Below are 18,074 nucleotides of genomic sequence, written 5' to 3'. Positions count from 1 at the left end.
CTCTCCTTCACTCTCTCTCACCTCCATGTTCGATCTTACTGGCTCTCAAAATCTTCTTGTTGGCTGAATTCATTGCCGATAAAATCTCTCTTCTTTCTCAGTTACAACACAGATTTTTGTCTTCTAGCTTTTGTGCTTTCCCATCAACAGAGGCTTTCGCAAGGATTACGAACAAGGGCCGAAGTTGCTTCTAAGATCATCTTCACTTGGCCTATTTCAGGTGCTTCTAAAGGTTTGTTTTCTCTTATAACCTAATTTTTTGTCTCACCTTCAATATATTTTTGTTTAGGTGTTCAAATTAGGGTTCGTAATTTGATTTTCCAACTCTTAATTATCAAGAGTTTACACTATTGAGTTATTGTAGGATACCAGATCTTTATTACTGTTTTTCTATATCATTTTCAAGATTTTGTGTTACTATCATTATTTTTGTCCCAACTCTGATTTGTTTGTTGTACTTTGCTGTATCAATGAGGGTTGCTCTGGGACAGAATTCTCACACATTGTTCCTCAATCCATTTTTGGGTACAAGGATTGCAGGAAAAGATAGAACTGGTTCCCCTTGATCTGCAAGACAGACCTTCCATCTAGTTCTGCCTGACTTTCAATCTAGTCAAAAAGTCTAGACTTAGGAACCTAAACTTTCACTATTTCTCAGTTCTCAGACGGGACACTATTATGTACTTGAGTCAATGTAATATGATTGCATTAGCATTTTTATTTTATTTTTATCATTGAGTTATCTGTTTTTACTCGTGGTACATAGCTGAAATGAAACTGGTTGCAGTGGTATGCCAGAATGCAAGCTTGGCCTTAACGATCGAGTGTTGCTAGAGGCACAAGGCAGAGCAACAAAGGGAAAAGCTATTGATTTGGAAGACATCAAATTTCATCAGTAAGCTGCTTTAACTTGTTGGTCTAATTTAATTCCTCTATGGCAATTGCTGTTGTCATCTGCAAAATCATCTCTCATGAGAACAGAACAAAGCACTTCGATGGATTGAAGGTCCATTGACAAATAGAAAGTTAACTAATATATTACTAATTTTACTTTAACTCTTAATACTAAAATCCCAGTGACTGGAGGAGAATAAGTCTTCTAGTTATAAAGGCCATTGAAAGAAAATGAAATTAGCAATGTAAAGATGATTACAGTGTATTTGTCTGCCTTGAAGTTAGGAGGCAATGAAACAGTCATTACTATATATATCAAACAAAATCAACATATATCCACCAATTTTTTTTGTTGATATAACAATAGTTTCACAAAACTAAGCCATCCTGATCCTAAATTAATTTACAGATGTTTTTTATGAAATTAAACTATTTATAATATGATAATCATGGTGACCATGCATATGCTCTAGCAAATATAATCATAAACACTATTTTTTACTTAAGACCTCTACAACATAATATGTATATTACACAATTAAGTAGAACCACTCAATACAGAGTCTACAATGCAAAACTACCAGGAAAATGCAGCAAGTACTAGGTGGAAAAAACTATATATTCTGAAAGGATATTAAAGTCAAATTTTCTTCACTCAATTCTAATCTTTAGGAATAACTTGATAGCACTAAATTATTCAGATGAGGCTAGGAGAGAAAAGATCAGCTGTTCTAATCGTTGACCCAAAAAGCAATAAACAAACAATTATGTCACATTATACACCTTACATTCAAAAGTTGCAACAAGTAGTAATGTCTGAAACTATCCCTAGTATTCTTTTCTCATTTTTTTTATTCCCCAAAGGAACTCTGCCCTAATATCCTACCTCTAGAAGGACACCAAAACCATCATTAATACTAAAAAGAACTTACCAAAGGATCCCATCGTGCTACACTCAACTTACTATTTAACCCACTTAATTGATTTTACATGAACCCACAGTGCCAAGAAAAATTAATAGTAGTAATAATGACTAACAAATAATAGACCTGAGAGTAGAGACCTCCATGTCCATCTCCCTGGTCCCTACACAAAATAAGTCATAATAACAACAACAACAAGATAGTAACAAAACAACAGCAATTATCAGGAAAAGAAACAGTAACAGTAATAGCAAATGAGGTCTGAATTCATTAGTTTCAAATGCAAAAACACGCAAGTCCTAACAGCTTCTGTGTCTGTATCTTTAGGAATAAAAGAGATGTCATCATTTTAGTGTATATTTTTAGTATCATAGCTTCTGTTTGTTTATTTTACTTCCTTAAATAAATATAGATGCGAGAAATGTTAGCTAAACTTAACTTTGAAAACTGTCATTGATAGACACATTTATATAACTTTGTATAATATTATATATTTTTGGGGCTGAGACTTTTCTTTTTTGAGTAGTAGGGGCTTATATGATTTTGTCCAAGTCTTTCTCTAAATTAGTTACACTAAAAGGCATTAAGCCCCAATCTTCTAATTCAACGATACATCAATGATTCTCAATTTCTCATTCACATTAACATGTTTGCTATTAGTTAATGTTAGTTAATAATGAGAGAACTTTAGCTGTCATTGATCTTGTGTTTATACTTATTTGATAATGATGCAAATGATGTTTGAAAAAGTTTTGAGACAAATGAATTGTTCATCATCGCAATCGCACAGTCACTCATCAAAGTCTTTTGAGAATGATATTGAGGACTTGTTCTAAAGTGGTGGTAAGTTCAAAATAATTTTTAGGCAAAATGTAATATGAACTATTTTGTCTCTAAGTATAACAATACTAAGATGTTGCAGGTAAAGAAGAAGGGTGATAAAGATGAGAGGAAGCTCAAGAGAAGGATGACTAATCCAATGGATTCTGTTTTTCTTTTTATTAATGGGCTTTGATGTTTGTGGAGTTTAATCTTTTTTTGGTTCCCAATAAAATACATTATCTGTGATTGAACTTTCAGCTTGTTGGTTAGCTTTTCTCAGCTTATTTCTAGCTTTTCTCATATGGTCTCATACTTGATTTGGCTGTAATACTTTGGATATTAGTGGTATAACAATATGCTTAACTTTCTTGATGTTAATGAATGTGGCTACTTGCTATTATATTCACGTTTTTTCTCTAGTTGTGTAAAAAATTGTATTGATTAGTCATCCTTTCATCTTTTTATCCATTTTAATTAAATATATTCATGATTTTTTTTTTTTTTGTGATTAAAAGACTATTAGTGACAACAACAAATTATCACTAAAGAACTATTAGTGATACCTTTTTGTTGTCACTTTTAATTATCACTAAAAATAAATGTGTTGTGGCTTAAAGAAAGTTGTCACTAATTGTGATGACTATTAGTTACAAATAATTGTTGTCACTAAAAGTGACTTTTAGTCACCACGATATTTTTAGTGTGGCTAAAAGACTTTTTAGTGATAACGTGGGGATAATATTTTTTAGTGACTAAAACTTTTAGTCACAATTTTTTTTTGACTAAAAGTCAAGTTTTTTGTAGTGATATAAGAGGAAAATCATAATTAGGTGGGGAAACAGTTGACGTAGTGTTTCACATTGGATGTGGGTTATGGCTTGTTTCGTGTAAGATAATGAATAGTTGGGAGACAATCCCATGTGAGTCCTCAATCCTCATGAATCGATGTCTCCCAATTAACACATTAAATACTTTGCTCTACCACTGATCATTCAAGGCAACAAGAGATATCATCTATTAATAAGCATCTTCAGTACGTTGGGATACGAAAGAAGTCAAGTGCTCAGTTCAGTAGTAGCTTTCAATTCTATTTCCTGCTACATATATTCATAGATAGTCATAGGATTTTATTTGCCAATAGAGTAATTCCAACTCAGACATTTGTTGGTGAACGAAAAGAAGTGGTTCATCATTCATCTTTCATTCTTGAGCAATCCTTTATTCTAAGAGTTGCTTCTTCATTGTTAGGCCTCCCATATGAATTTGATCATCCAATGGGTAGACTAACGTGCCATGCACAGAAGAAGCTTTTATCAAATCTCATCTTAAATCTGAATGCCTACGGAGAAAATTAGGCATATTACTACAATTTTTTTGTATATATATTAGGTTGATATTCTAGGTTAGTTCTAGAAAGTAATTTAAGATATTATTTGAGTGTTTTTACTTTAGGTTGTGCAGATTTACATTTACGCTTGATTTATTCTTGTCTCGGGTTTAAATGGTCAATTATATAATATGGAGTAAAATAAGAAGAAAGTACTTACTAAATACGATGAATATGATGGATTTAGTATTGAGTGTGGAGTTTAAAGACATTATGGGTGGAAAATACTACATTGAAGATGCTCAACACGTGTCCTTTATGCTCTGTAATACAAGTCTGAAACTTCAACCACTATTTGACCATGATATCTTCACTTTCGGGAAAAACTCATAGAAATAAAAGTTGTAGATATTTTACTTATCTTTCCATAGCTTTTGGATCGTTCAATCACTACTACAAAATACCCTTTACGGGACACTTTTTTAGGACATGCACATAAATGCAAATCCTTAAAAATATTTATGGAGTTTTTAGGACACTCATTAAGAGTCCTGAAAAAACACAATTTAGGACTCGCAACTAGTGTCCTTAAAAAATATACGAGTCCTAAAAAAATCTGGGCTAAAAAATGAGTGTTTTACTTAACAATTTTAAGGACTTGCTTAGGGAGTCCTTAATAATCTTTAAGGACTCGCTTTGCAAGTCCTAAAAACACCTGGGCTGAAAACACCTGGGCTAAATAAAAAGAAATTGTGTTAACTAAAAAGAATTTATATATTAGATATCATATATTTTTTAATTAAATAAATAAGAAAATTTTAAAATAAAAAAAAATCTGAAACCCTCTTTCCCTCTATCTTCCTTCTTTTCCCTCTATCTTCCCTCTTTCCCTCTATCTTCCTTTTTTTCCCTCTATCTTCCCCGAAGCTCTTTTCTCCGAAGCCCTCTTTCTCTCTCTCTCACTGCTATGTTGCCTCTGCCAGGCCCAAACGACCATCATCCCATCGCCGGAGCAGTACACGCGCCAGCCCAATCGAACCGTCGGCCCTCGAAACGTCGACCCCCGTGAGCTCACCACCACACGCGCTGCACAGGGTTGTTGACCAATGGTCTGAAGGCGTCCGCCTCTTGTATGGCTATATGTTTGTAGGTTCTTGTATTTTCATTTTTTAGTTTGATTAACTTCCAATCTACAGAGAGATGCTTTTTCTCGTACAACTAAGAAGAGGTGTTGGTTTCTTTCTTCTGACAACATAAAGTCTTTTGTTTGTATGGATTTTAGGTAAGTGAAAATAAAAGCTTTGATAACTTCTTTTTGCCACTTTGAATGCTTTGTTTATGATTTTCTTATAACTATGGGCTCAATAAATTAATCAGTCATCAAATATATATATGTATTTGTAGTACGTAAAGAAATAGTATATATATATATGCATATCATGAACTTTGGGTAATGTAGAGTATTTGATTTTTGTGTATGTACATATACAATAATTTTCCTTGGAAAAATGCATAGAGCAAGACCTATAGAGAAGAGTTTGTTTTGAATTATTTTTGGTGAAAAGTATGTTGGGTCATTTCCTTACCAGATTTTCAACACTTGATTTTCTTCTGGAAATTTTCCAATAATTCTAGGCACCACCTGCTACCAGTCTAGAGTTTCATTATTGTACCAAGCTAAAGCCCTTCATAATTGATTTGGCTTGTTTTGTATAGATGTCCAAGAAGAGCAATAGGTGAGCAAGAAGCGAGGAACAGGTGAGTGAAAAATTGATTGACTTTGAAGCTTTTCCTTTGGTGTTGAGTTATGAAATAAACTACTGCATCTTTAAACTAAAAGATTAACAAGATTTCTAAAGATATCTCAGTGAAAAAATAGTTAAAATATGTATGATGGCTGTATATTATGTATGTAAGTGTAGTGGGGTAGTTCATATGGAGGTGTGTGTGAATAGTGGATTGGTTGGATTATATGATGGTGTGGTGAGGTTATGCAAGTTAGGCGTGTGTGTGTTAGAGGTGTAGTGGGATTATGCAAGTTGGATTAATATATTCGAAAGGGTAGAACAATTAGTGGTCTGTGAACAAAAGTATGAAAAGAAAAATTGGCAGTGGAGACATGAAAAGACAAGGGCTATTTAATTGCTAGTGGAAGAAAAAGTGAAACATGACAAGACAAGAACTATTTGACAATTTAACCCAATTCCTAGTATTATTAGTCAATGCTCATTATTTGTTTATGTTGTAGTCAATACATAAATTATATTGCATTTATCTTATAAGAATATTGCTTTTATTATAATATTTTTTTGTACATTTGCTTGCTTACATTATATGAGCATTGCTTTTATTATATTATTCATATAGTTGATTCATTATTATATTATTATTCTAATATTAACCAAAACTATAAGATAACATGAACATAACATGTGATTATTGTAGGCATTTACTTTTACGTGCTAGGTGTAGACTTTAGGCCTTTATTAGTTTCTTTTCTAGTCATCATATTGCTTTTATCTTATATGAACATCACTTTTATTATAATAATTATTTTGTACCTACTTGATTGCTTGCTTTTATTAGAAAAATATGAAGAGTTGCTTTTTTTAATTGATGGGAAACTTGTGAAGACCCTCAAAATCAAGAATTGTCATAGACATTATTGATGCTAAAACAGATACTAGTAAACGATAAGAACTAATGCCAAATTCCATAAAGAGTGATGTAGAATGGAGAGGTTTGGTTCAACAAAATTATATCAAAGAACATATGATACATTTATAACTAGTTGATTTAATATTTATATATGTAACTAGTTTATACAAAATTAGTTGGCACTAATAAGTTTGTGTAGTCATTTTTTAAGATGGCACTCCATCAACAAGGGGAGGACGGTCCAATGCTTGCTATTGATTGGAAGAGGTATATTTTTTTTATTCTTTTTAATATTATACATGTGTATGTTCGAGGGGTTTGAATATCTTAAATATTCATTCATAGTGAAGTAGGTTCTGAGAATTATGTGTGCTGCGGTGACAACGAAAGATTGAGAACTTGCATGTCTTAGTGAAGTAGGTTCTGAGAATTTTGTGGGCAGCGGTGATATATGGATGAAAACGTGTGTGCTGTTTCATTTGTTTGACATGTTGGTGTTGAATGTGACAGATGGCTAGGCTAGTAAATTAGGGGATATGTTGTCCGATTTTCTATAGATGGTGACATGTTGGCTTTTCTCTTTTTCTTCTATTCAGTGCAAGATGTGTATTTTAGTATGTTTTAATTTTCATGTAATATGTTTTTTTTTGTAATCTATTTTTTTGTTAAATCTTCATGTAGTATATTTATGTTAATTGATGTTGTGCTTTGCTCAGTCAAATTATGTTGTGTGATTTTATCATTATAACAATTTATGCATGTTCTACAATTTTCTTGCATAGCACATGTTTGATGAAAGTTCAAAGTTTTATCCTATAATCTTAATATTAGGCTCCAAAATCTAAAGGTTTGAGACACCTTTAAGCATGTTTTATATAGTCAATCGAAATGTTATAAATTACATATAATTAAGGCCACCTCTCTACTTGGAAGACATTTATATAAACATTACTTGAATATAAAATAGACTATGTAACCACCATCATTTGTGTGGGGTCCAATGTTGTAGAAACTGATATTCTAACACGTTTGCCCATCTTTTTCTTCCTCTTGTGTTTAAGATGTTTCGTCCAAATTACTTAAAATTTATTGTTGCATCATGCAATTTACAAGTAACAATTATAGCAACTACTATCTTTGTATGTATTTAATTAATAACCATGCACATTTCCTTTAGTCTTTAATGCATGCTTTTTGAAAGATATATCGATTGCTTGTGGATCTATAATGGAGGCAAAAGCTTCTTCAGGAAAGTGTTTGCAGGGTTTATTTTTATCATATATGTTTGGTTGTTAAATATTTATTTTATTATTTTGAATGTAATATAATATATAGCAGTGTCTATATGTAACATTGAGAACAAGTTTAAGATATATAATTTATATATTTTATGACTTAAACTTCTTACTTCTCAGTTTGGTTGCTCTAATGTTTTTGTTGTCTCTTATAATTCAGTTTGTTTTGAACAAAAGCAGGGGAGAGCATTATATTGAGTTTTATAATTCTTTTCGTTTGCCATGTATAAGTTTGGTCTTTATCTTGTGAGATATTTTATTTTTTAGGAGTGCATCGAATAAGTGTGGTAACTTAATATAATAAAAGTATGTGTGGACCTCTCTTGTTTTTTTATTTCTAGTTGTCAACATTTTAAGAACTTTTTATTTCCAATGGAGAAACTTTTTATTGATATTTTAGTTTTTTGTTCTCTTTTGCTTTGGTGATCATTATTCTTTAAGTTCTTACCACTGTTCTTTGATTAATTTTTTGATGACAATTATTTCTTTATGAAGCTAGGTAGTTGACAGAATGGAACATTTGGTTTTGGAGCAAGAAAAGCAATATCCATCTTGGGTAAGATGACAACTTTCAAATGCACATGTATGTTTGCTTTGCTATGTAGCTTGGTAAATGTGTGTGTTGAATTTCTATAGATTATCTCTTGTATAATAATCTTTATTCTCCTATAAATGTTTAGTATAATTGTCTCGCCGCTTTTGTTTAGGATTTTTTCTCTGAAATCTGTCTTGTTTTGTCGCTTGATATAGAAAATAGCTTAGTGTGGCAAAAGCTAGAATTTGTCTTTGGTAAGGACTTTCAACACTAGTTTTTATGAAATTGCAGTATTTTTTTTTCTAGAGATGTGACACTCAAAGTTATTTGGGATTTAAATGTTGGTTTGAAATTATTTCTTCATAGCATGTGGACTGTCTATAGGTTAATTAGTATGTGTGAGTAACTAAATATCTCTCCAAACTCCAATACTAAATCTAGACATTATACAGATTGACATCTATTTTTAACGTTTTGCACTTAAATTTCTTTTATATTGGATATACGTAATTGATCTTTTGATTAGTACATTATCTCTTAAGTTTAAAACAATCATTTTTCAGTCTTAATTCAAATGAATTTGTATTTCTCTTAATAAGTTATATCTAGTTTTACGAGGATTAAAATTTAATCATTAAAAAATGTTGAAATTTGTAAACAAATACAAGTGTGGCTAGCTCTCTTGAAACATATTTCTTATCCCAAATTTCCTTGATTTTTTGGACGTGCTTATTTTCTAAAGGTATATTTTTCTATAAATACAATATTCTAATATTAATTATCAGCTTGCAATGGATTGATTGATTCTAAGCAAATTCTTGAAAAGTTTGATGAACCTAATGATTAAAGAACTTTTTTATAATGTGCAGGTCTATATTGAGATGCATTTCTTTGGCGCAATACCAGACAACATTGGTAGTTGAAGTTTTTAGAATCAAAAATATATTTCACTAACTTTGTATACATTTCTTGTTTAACTTTTGGTTATAATAGAATTTGACTGTAGTATAAACTATCATGTAATATGATTTTGTAAGCCGAGTAGACTAAATATTGAAATTATATTTTTGAGTAATTAATAAAAAATTATTTTGTTGTATTTTCTTTTGAAAATTTTAGAAATCAAACATATATAATACATTTTGGACTCTCAAAGGGATATGCTTTTTTTTAAATCAAAATGAAAATTGTAGCTGTATTTTATTTTTAAAAAAAATTTACTTTTAAGGGTATGCAAAGCGAGTCCTAAAATCTTAATTTAAAGACACTCAATGAGATCTTTTAGGACTCGCAACGCGAGTCCTACAAAATTACTTAAAGCACTCAACCCAATTTTTTAGGACTCGCATTGAGAGTCCTAAAAACATTCTTTTAAGACTCGCGTTGCGAGTCCTAAAAACTTACTTAAAGGCACTCAACAAGAGTTTTTAGGACTCTCAACGCGAGTCCTAAAAACATTCTTTTAGGACTCGCAATGTGAGTCCTAAAAAACCTTAGTTTTTAAGGCTCTCAAAGAGAGGACTCGCGGGCCGCGAGTCCTAAAAAGTCTTTTCTGTAGTAGTGAATTTAGAGTTTTATCGAGATAGTTATGGGCAAAATTAACTCAATTGGCACGGAAGGCTCTTCGAAGAGAGTTTCAATTTTGTTATGTTCAATTAGCGTCTCAGCCCCATTATGTAGCGCTACACTGCTATCTAAGTGAAAAAACAGAGTTCCAGAAAGTATCAATTAACGCTCGACAGCTCGTTTCAATACATTTTATGTGAAGAGCAAGCAAGAGGGCATTTTTTGGAGGCCAAGAAGGTCATTCCACACAAAATCGCTTGGATTTATAATTGTGATGTTTTCATTAGCATTTGCATGATTCATATGTTTTTAATTCAAAATCTAAGAAGTGAGAGTTAATTATGCTATGATTTTTTATACACAAATTTAGGTTTTTATTATCAAAGTCTATTGAATGTTGAAACTTATCAGAAAGATATCACTACAAGGCGGAACAATTAGAGGCGGACTTAGTCCGCCGGTAATATATGGGTTATTAGTGGCGGACTACTGGGTCCACCGCTAATAATGTGGAAATTAATAAATTTTTTTTATTAGCAGCTGGTAGTTCGCCGCTAATACAATGCCCGGGAAATTAATGGTTATTAAGTTTCAAAATTATTAGCAGGGGGTATTTTCCCTTAGTAGAGGCGGACTATCCGCCGCTAATACTATTAGCGGTGGGTAAATATCCACCGGTAATAAGACTATTACCAGCGGGATATATTAATCGCGGCGGGATAATATTAATAGCGACGGGTAAATATCCGCCGATAATAAGACTATTACCGACGGGATATATTAATAGCGGCCGGTCCCGCCACTAATAGTTTATTATCGATGGGATAATATTAATAGCGGCGGGTCCCCGCCTCTAATAATCTTACCTATTAAAAATTTTGCACATCATTTCGTCCGTCCCTCTCATTTCTCTTCTCTCCCTCTCTCAGACGCACTCTTCTCTCAGTCCTCCCCTCTGTCCGAGCACCACCACCGCCCCCTGTCTGAGACCTCCCTCCCTCTCTCTGACTCTCACTTGTACTGTTGGGCTACGGGGAAGGAACAGGTCAGAGGCTCCAACACAGGTACTCTCTTTCGTTCTCGCTCTCTTTGTCACTCTCTGTGTCTTGCTGGTGGCGGCACTCTCTGAAGCCAATGTGGTGGCCATTGGTGTCGACGAAGCTAAGGGCCTTTGGGTGTGCATTGGCTCATGGTTGGGGTCGAGGCGTGTGATGGCGATACACATGGTAAGTCTCTCTTTATATCTCTCTTTCAGACACACTCTACCTATCTCTCTCTAACTGGTTTTTCTAATATTTAGGTGGTGGTGGTTCATAGTGGGGCTGTGAGGTTCGTGGGTTTGACCCCGGCAGAGAGTTTTGCCACTGATGGGGTTTGAACACGGCATGGATTTCATGACAGGTTTTCAAATTTTTGATGTTCTTAAGTTTGTTATGTTGTTTTATGAATTTTTTTTAATGGTATATGTTTCAGATTTCACATATTTCAGATTTATGATGTTCTTAAGTTTATTGTGTTGTTTAATAAATTATTTTAATGGGATTTGTTTTTGGATTTCATATTTTTTAAATTTTGTTTGTGTTTTTATAAGTTAGTTCCTACTTTAATGGTGTTATTAAAAAAATTGCTTTGGTCTTATTAAAAAACTAGATTTATGTGTTGTATTATATTGTATTTAATTTATTGTTAAAAGAATGAGATTTAATTATTTAAAAAAAGTATAATTAAAAAAATATTAGTAAGTTGCTTTATTTTTTTAGCAGAGCATTAAACTTTTGAAAGAAAAAAAATCAGATTATTAATGTATGTTTTAAATTTTTTTTTGTATTAATCATATTATGGTTTATGTTGATTTGTGTTGTAATATTATTTTAATAAATATTTTGTTGTTCTAGTTATTCTAGGTTTGTTGTTTGGAGATTTTAAATTTTGAGATATGACAAATTTAAGTTATTATGTTGTCAAAATTTTAAAAAAATTTATATATCTTATAATAAATGTTCTGTGATTTTCTGAGTATAGGATTTTAAAATTTTTAAAATGATCGTATTAAACTGTTATGCTGTCAAATTTTTTGTGAAATTTTATTAAGTAAAGTAGTTTTAATTTTTTTTTTGTTATATGTTATGTCAACATAATGAGAAATGTAATGAATATTATTTAATTTAGTTAATTAGTATTACTATAAATAATTGAAAATTATTAAAAAAATTAATTAGTATTTAATTAGAAGTTAATTTATTTTTTCTGTCTCGTAATTTTTATGATTGAAGGTTGTTGACTACAACCATCAATTATAAAGATATCTTCGCAGCAGCAGTCTCCATAAGCTTATTACCCTTCACCACCAACACCACAGTTTGCTTCACCACCATTGTCGTGCCCTAACATTATTGATCAAGATATTGACTTGAATGTTAATGAATATTTCTTGCTTGGTTGGCCCGATCCAAACAATAATAATTAGTTTGCATTTTTTAATTAAATTAAGACAATTGATATTTTTATTATGTTAATTTTATGATTTTTAAATTTATAGATAATTAAATTAAACATAAATTAAAATTAATTATTAATAACACAATTAATATTCATGAAACAAAATTTATTATATGTATATTTATTATTAAATAAAATCAAACGAATTATTATATTTTAATATTATTAATTTACTAGCGGCGGATTAATAGGGGCGGGACCCGCTCGTATTAAATAAGTCAAACAAGGTTGACTATTCTTTTATACTGGTGGAGTCCCACGTGTAAGTCCGCCGGTAATACCCCTAATCACCGACCGAGTATTACCGGCGGAATGCCCTATTATTACCGGCGGAAACCTCCGCCTCTAATACTCCTTTCTGTTGAGATTTATGGTGTGTTTCACGAAAGATAATTATGAGTTTGGAGCCAATCCCATTTGAGTCCTCAATCCTCATGAATCGATGTCACCCAATTGACCCAATAGAAACTTTGCTCTACCACTCATTCAAGCCAACAAGAGGTAAAATCTATAAATAAGCATGTTCATTACGTTGGGATAACAAAGAAGTCATGTGCTCATCTCAATAGTCAAAGCTTTCAATTCTATTTCCAGCTACATATATTAATAGATAGTCATGTGTTTTTACCTGCCAAGATTAATTCCATCTCGGAAATTTCTTCGTGTGAACGAAAAGAAGTGGATCATCATTCATCATTCATTGATGAGCCAACCTTTTTTTCAAGAGTTGCTTCTTTATTGTTAGGCCTCCCATATGTATTTGATCATCCAGTGGGTAGAATTGCCATGCACAAATGAATCTTTTATCAGATCTCATCTTAAATCTGAATGCCTGCAAAAAAAATTAGGCAGATTACTACAATTTTTTTGTACATATATATATCTTAGGTTGATTCTAGGTTAGTTTTATAAAGCAATTTAAGATGTTATCTAAGTGTTTTTACTTTAGGTTGTGCAGATTTACGCTAGATTTTTTCTTGTATCAGGTTTTTAATGGTCAATTATATAATATGAAGTAAAATAAGAAGAAACACATTAAATACGATTAATATGATGTGTTACTCATTTTTTCGTTAACTCGTCTAACACTCAAAGAATAATATGGGGAATATTTTTTAGAGTTAAATAAAGTATAAAAGAAATGTGTCTAGTGCCCAGAAATAAAGGATAGAGAGAGTTTTATAGTGGTTCAACCCTAAAAAGATGGCCTACATCCACTTAGTCATTATCATTGATCTAGCAAGCCATTGATTACATTTGTATTTAGCTTTTAGCTATTTGACTCCATTGAACATTGAGAGAACTCTCTTTGTGAAAAATTGACGCCCCCTTTTTCCTCTCCCCTCACTACAAGAATTTCATGCATTAGCGGCGGGGGACTCCGCCGCTAATAAGGGCGACATCCGCCGCTAATTGTTAGTAGCAGCGGAGCCCCGCCGATAATACCCCGCGCCCAATTGTTTGTCGCTAATAATCATTATTAGTGGCAGATTGATACACCCGCCGCTAATAATATACTATTAGCGGCGGAGCCCGCCGCTAATACCTTTGTCAGAGGCATTATTATTAGCCGCGGGGTCTGCCGCTAATATTGTTTTTTATAATATTTTTTAAAATTTATTTGAAATAAATTAATATTTATTAAATTTAATTATTATTAAAAATAATTCATAATATAATTTAACAAAAATAAACATTTAATTAATTTAAACATAACTAACACTAAAATTAATGTGAGTAGTTTTAATATTTATCAACCTAGTAAATATCACTATTGTCATTAAAAATAAATACATTATTAATTCAGTCCAAATACATAAACTAGTAACTACATAAAATCATTAAGATTAATATTGAAATTGTCCTCATCTTCAACATTTTGGTTTGGGTGTGAGGAAGACGGTTGTGGCTGTGCCGGTGAGGGTGACGGCTGTGGCTGTGGCGGTGAAGGAATATAAGGTGGCTGTGATGATCTTCCGAGCGTGAGGTCCCCAAACTGATCTCGAGACTGTGGCTTCTACCCGCCCCCAAACTCACCATATCTCACATATGGTTGTTGCGACGAACCTCCAACCTCCCCATATCTAACATTAGTTAGCGGAGGCTGCATCGATCCTCCTTGAAAATCAGTAAAGCTGAAATGTAGTGGAGGAGACTGGGAAGAGCGTCCAAAAATGTATTGGTTTTGATACTGAGGAGGTTGTTGTGACGACACATGTGGCAGATACGTTGGATGAGGCTGGTACAGCTGCTGTGGCGGATACTGTGAAGGAGGCTGGTACTGCTGTTGTGGCGGTGTATGAAGGTCAGGATTGGCAGTGTTACTCTGAGAAGACGAACCACCTTCGGATTGTGGTGGAAAATAGCTCTGCAGAAAATTGTCAAACCTTGGGTCATATAGTTTACTGGGATGCTCAGGTACCACAGACTGAAACGTCTCACGAATTTCCTTCATCATCACAGCCATAGTAGTCATATCTTCATTAGGCGTAGCAGCAGTATTTGCTTGGGACTGACTTTGATCTGTAAAGCTAGAGGATGTCTTTTTTGCCTTCCCTTTCGCCCTATAACCTACTCCTCTTTGGTAGTTAGATCTCTCCCCGAATACTTTAGAGATGCCTCACTCTGCTGTTGACTTTGCCACTCAAGCTGTGATCTCTGAACCTCTGCCGCCATTTTTTCCTGTATAAAGATAACATTATGAACAAAAATTAAAAACATTAGAAACATTATAAACAAGAAAACAATACTATTCCCTTACATAATCTTGTTGAGCTGCCTCATTGACAAAAGATTTTTTCGATTTTCTCATATGAGCATCCCTCCAAGTATCAACAACATGCGCATCTGAGTTCTCCTATAAAAATGTAAAGAAAATGTTTCAGAATGTGTTATTTTATAAAATTAAATTAACATCTTCACTTACATATTGGTGACGCTTAGCTGCCAACGACTTTGTGCCTTGTGTTGTTACATACTTCATTTGTTTTCTATTTGCTTGATTTTTAGCGGAACGAGCCAAAAATCTTTCGCTCATAAACATTTCACAAATATTCTGCCAAGCCTCCTTAGTGCAATGGTCAGGTGGCTTAGAGAGGACATTCTCCAAATCTTCTGGTCCAGCCTATTGATTTTTGAAGTGTCTATGTCTATTGTTCTTTCTCTCGTGATATCTTTCGCCCATCTCCTTGTTGACAGTTGCCAGAACTGACTCACGTTGTGGATGACCGTCTATATTATAGTAATACTGCATTAAGAAAAAAAATTTAGATAACTTTGTAAATAATGAAAATAAATAACGAAAAATACAAGATTTGTAATTTTTTTACCCTCATACAATCAAGCACTTGATCCTTAAACTGTTGAGGTACATCAGCAAAATCCAAATAATGCCCCGGACACAAAATGGTAACTAGAGTGCCCAACATGCGAATAAAAGCTTGATCCTCCTGCCCAACCACTTTGTTGGTCACAGGATCAAGCTCTAGATCCAATGGTTTCCCAACTTTTTTCCTTCATTCTTCAAGAACATTATTACTAGCAAGACCACAACCTTTTCTTCTCGTCGGCGGGGCTTTAAAATTTATTAACAATAATCAGTATTGGTATTAATGTTATATTTATCTAACAATATAATTTCTCAAAATAATTTTGATATGCAATATTTAACCTAACTCGCAAGATGATGGTACCCTAGAAGGATTTGGCGGGTCTTGACCCCCACCATCTCCGCCATGATAAGTAGCTATATCAGCCGACATTATACTCCAGTTTAAAATTTATTAGTTAGTAATTAGCATTAAAATAGAAGTATATCACATTAAATTCATAATAACAATAATTACAAAAAAAACTTTATTATATTTAAATAAATAGTTCTGTTACACAAATAGAAAAAACTAAACAGAGTAATCACTATCATTTCCATCAGTAATCGGAGACACATTTTCATCTTCACAAAGCTCAACTAACAATTCATCCTCTGCATCTGCAACTTCGTCATGTTCTAAAATATCAGCTTCGTCGTCAACCTCTTCATCAGCTCCAACATATGCAGCAGGTTGATCAGATTGCATAATCAACTCTCCCAGGTCCACAGTCAACACAAAATTTGAAGAACTTGTTTCATGTACAACATCAATAACATCATTAACCTCATCAGAATTGTCCTTAATGTCCCAAATCTGTCGATAATTCACATCTTCTACAACTTTCCAATCACGACCTCTAAGTAAATCATCGAGATAGAAAATTTCCTTAGCTTGAGTAGCAAGTATGTACGGCTCTCTTTGTACCATTCACCATTGACGTTTATACCGGTGATATTATTTTCAATGACTGTTTTCTTCATTCTTGGATTTGTATTAAACCATTTTCACCGAAATAATGCCACTGAATATGCACCAGTGAAAGAAAGTGTCACTACTTCTTCAAGCGTGCCGTAATAATTAAAACCTTCTGTCACTACTACAAATATAGCCTTTCTCTGCGGTTTTTTTTAAACAATAATTAAAAAGTGTAGTGAAAAGGTTTGAAAGAGTCAAAAAATGTATATTTAATGTCCGCGCCCTGTTTTATTGCGGTTTTTTAAAAAAAAACAGTGAAAGGTTTGAACGGGACACTTTTCTCTGCGGTTTTATACCCAAAACCGCAGAGAAATGTCCACTTTTCTCTGCGGTTTTGGGTATAAAACCGCGGAGAAAGGTGGTCTCCACCCACTAAAGCCCAAAAAACCTATTTTCTCACTCATTTTCCCATCTTCTTCTTTGTTGAAGGTCACGGCCGAAGCTCTCTCCCCACGCCGTCCCTACCCACGGTACCCACATTGTCTATTTCTTTTTGTTTTTTTTTTCCATTTCTTTGCATATTAATGCTTGAAATCATGTATATATAGTTAATCTTGAGTTATTTTGAAGTTTTAGGGTAAAAATGAAGAAATATTGTGTGGGTTTAATGGTGGTTTCTATGTATGATCATATGGTTATTTTTTGTAATATTTTTGAAATTTTATATAGGATTGGAGGACATTTTCATTGTTTAAAACGTGTATTGATCACTAAAACTTGATTTATTTAATGTATATTTCGGTTTAGGGTATTTTTGTATTATTTTATTTAGAATAATGTTGTTTACATAATTTTTTATATTAAAAATTAGTGCTTGCATAATTTTGTATATTATTTAGGTAATGATTTTTTTAAAGTATATTTTTGTTAATTATATTATTTTAGGATAAATTCAATTACCATATATTTACTAATGTTTAACTTTTTATTGTAGGAAATATTTGTTTGAGTGTGAGCTCCCACTCAAGGTTGAAATATTTGTTCGAGGTTGAAATTGGTGAATATTAATTTTTAAGGTAAGTAGTAATTACTACTTAATTTATTTTTTATTTTTTATATTTACAAACTATTGTTAGAGGAGTTTGAATATATTAGATATTCATCCATAGTGAAGTAGGTTCTGAGATAAAATTGTGTGCTGCGGAGATAACAGAAGGTTGAGAACATGTGTGCCTTAGTGAAGTAGGATCTGTGAATTTTCTGTGTGAT

The 18,074-nt window shown here is 32.6% G+C and overlaps 1 protein-coding gene and 1 long non-coding RNA gene across 13 annotated transcripts; both read left to right on the top strand.

Moving 5' to 3' along the window:
* Positions 1 to 481: 481 nt before the first annotated feature.
* LOC133790098 (uncharacterized) lies at positions 482 to 2,921 on the top strand. Its single transcript, XR_009873891.1, has 3 exons — positions 482 to 694; positions 788 to 895; positions 2,740 to 2,921. It is a non-coding gene; the product is annotated as an uncharacterized LOC133790098 (long non-coding RNA).
* A 1,894-nt stretch (positions 2,922 to 4,815) lies between these two features.
* On the top strand, positions 4,816 to 11,574 carry LOC133789100 (uncharacterized). 12 transcript variants are annotated; one of them, XM_062226822.1, is made up of 6 exons: positions 4,816 to 5,075; positions 5,163 to 5,248; positions 5,683 to 5,724; positions 6,836 to 6,891; positions 10,950 to 11,246; positions 11,321 to 11,574. In XM_062226822.1, exons 1-5 carry the CDS (start codon positions 5,073 to 5,075, stop codon positions 11,147 to 11,149), a joined length of 387 nt encoding a protein of 128 aa, XP_062082806.1. In that variant the 5' UTR covers positions 4,816 to 5,072; the 3' UTR covers positions 11,150 to 11,246; positions 11,321 to 11,574. The 12 variants fall into 12 exon arrangements, 2 of the variants coding, with proteins under 2 accessions (XP_062082806.1, XP_062082805.1); XM_062226821.1 differs by having other exon boundaries at positions 6,824 to 6,891; XR_009873465.1 differs by lacking the exons at positions 10,950 to 11,246; positions 11,321 to 11,574 and adding exons at positions 8,419 to 8,475; positions 9,324 to 9,553 and having other exon boundaries at positions 4,816 to 5,248.
* The last annotated feature ends 6,500 nt before the right edge of the window (positions 11,575 to 18,074 follow it).

Source organism: Humulus lupulus, chromosome 7, assembly GCF_963169125.1.
Source record: "Humulus lupulus chromosome 7, drHumLupu1.1, whole genome shotgun sequence".
Taxonomy (NCBI): Eukaryota; Viridiplantae; Streptophyta; class Magnoliopsida; order Rosales; family Cannabaceae; genus Humulus; species Humulus lupulus.
Note: the sequence above shows the minus strand (reverse complement) of the source record. Positions and strands in the feature narration are given on the sequence as shown.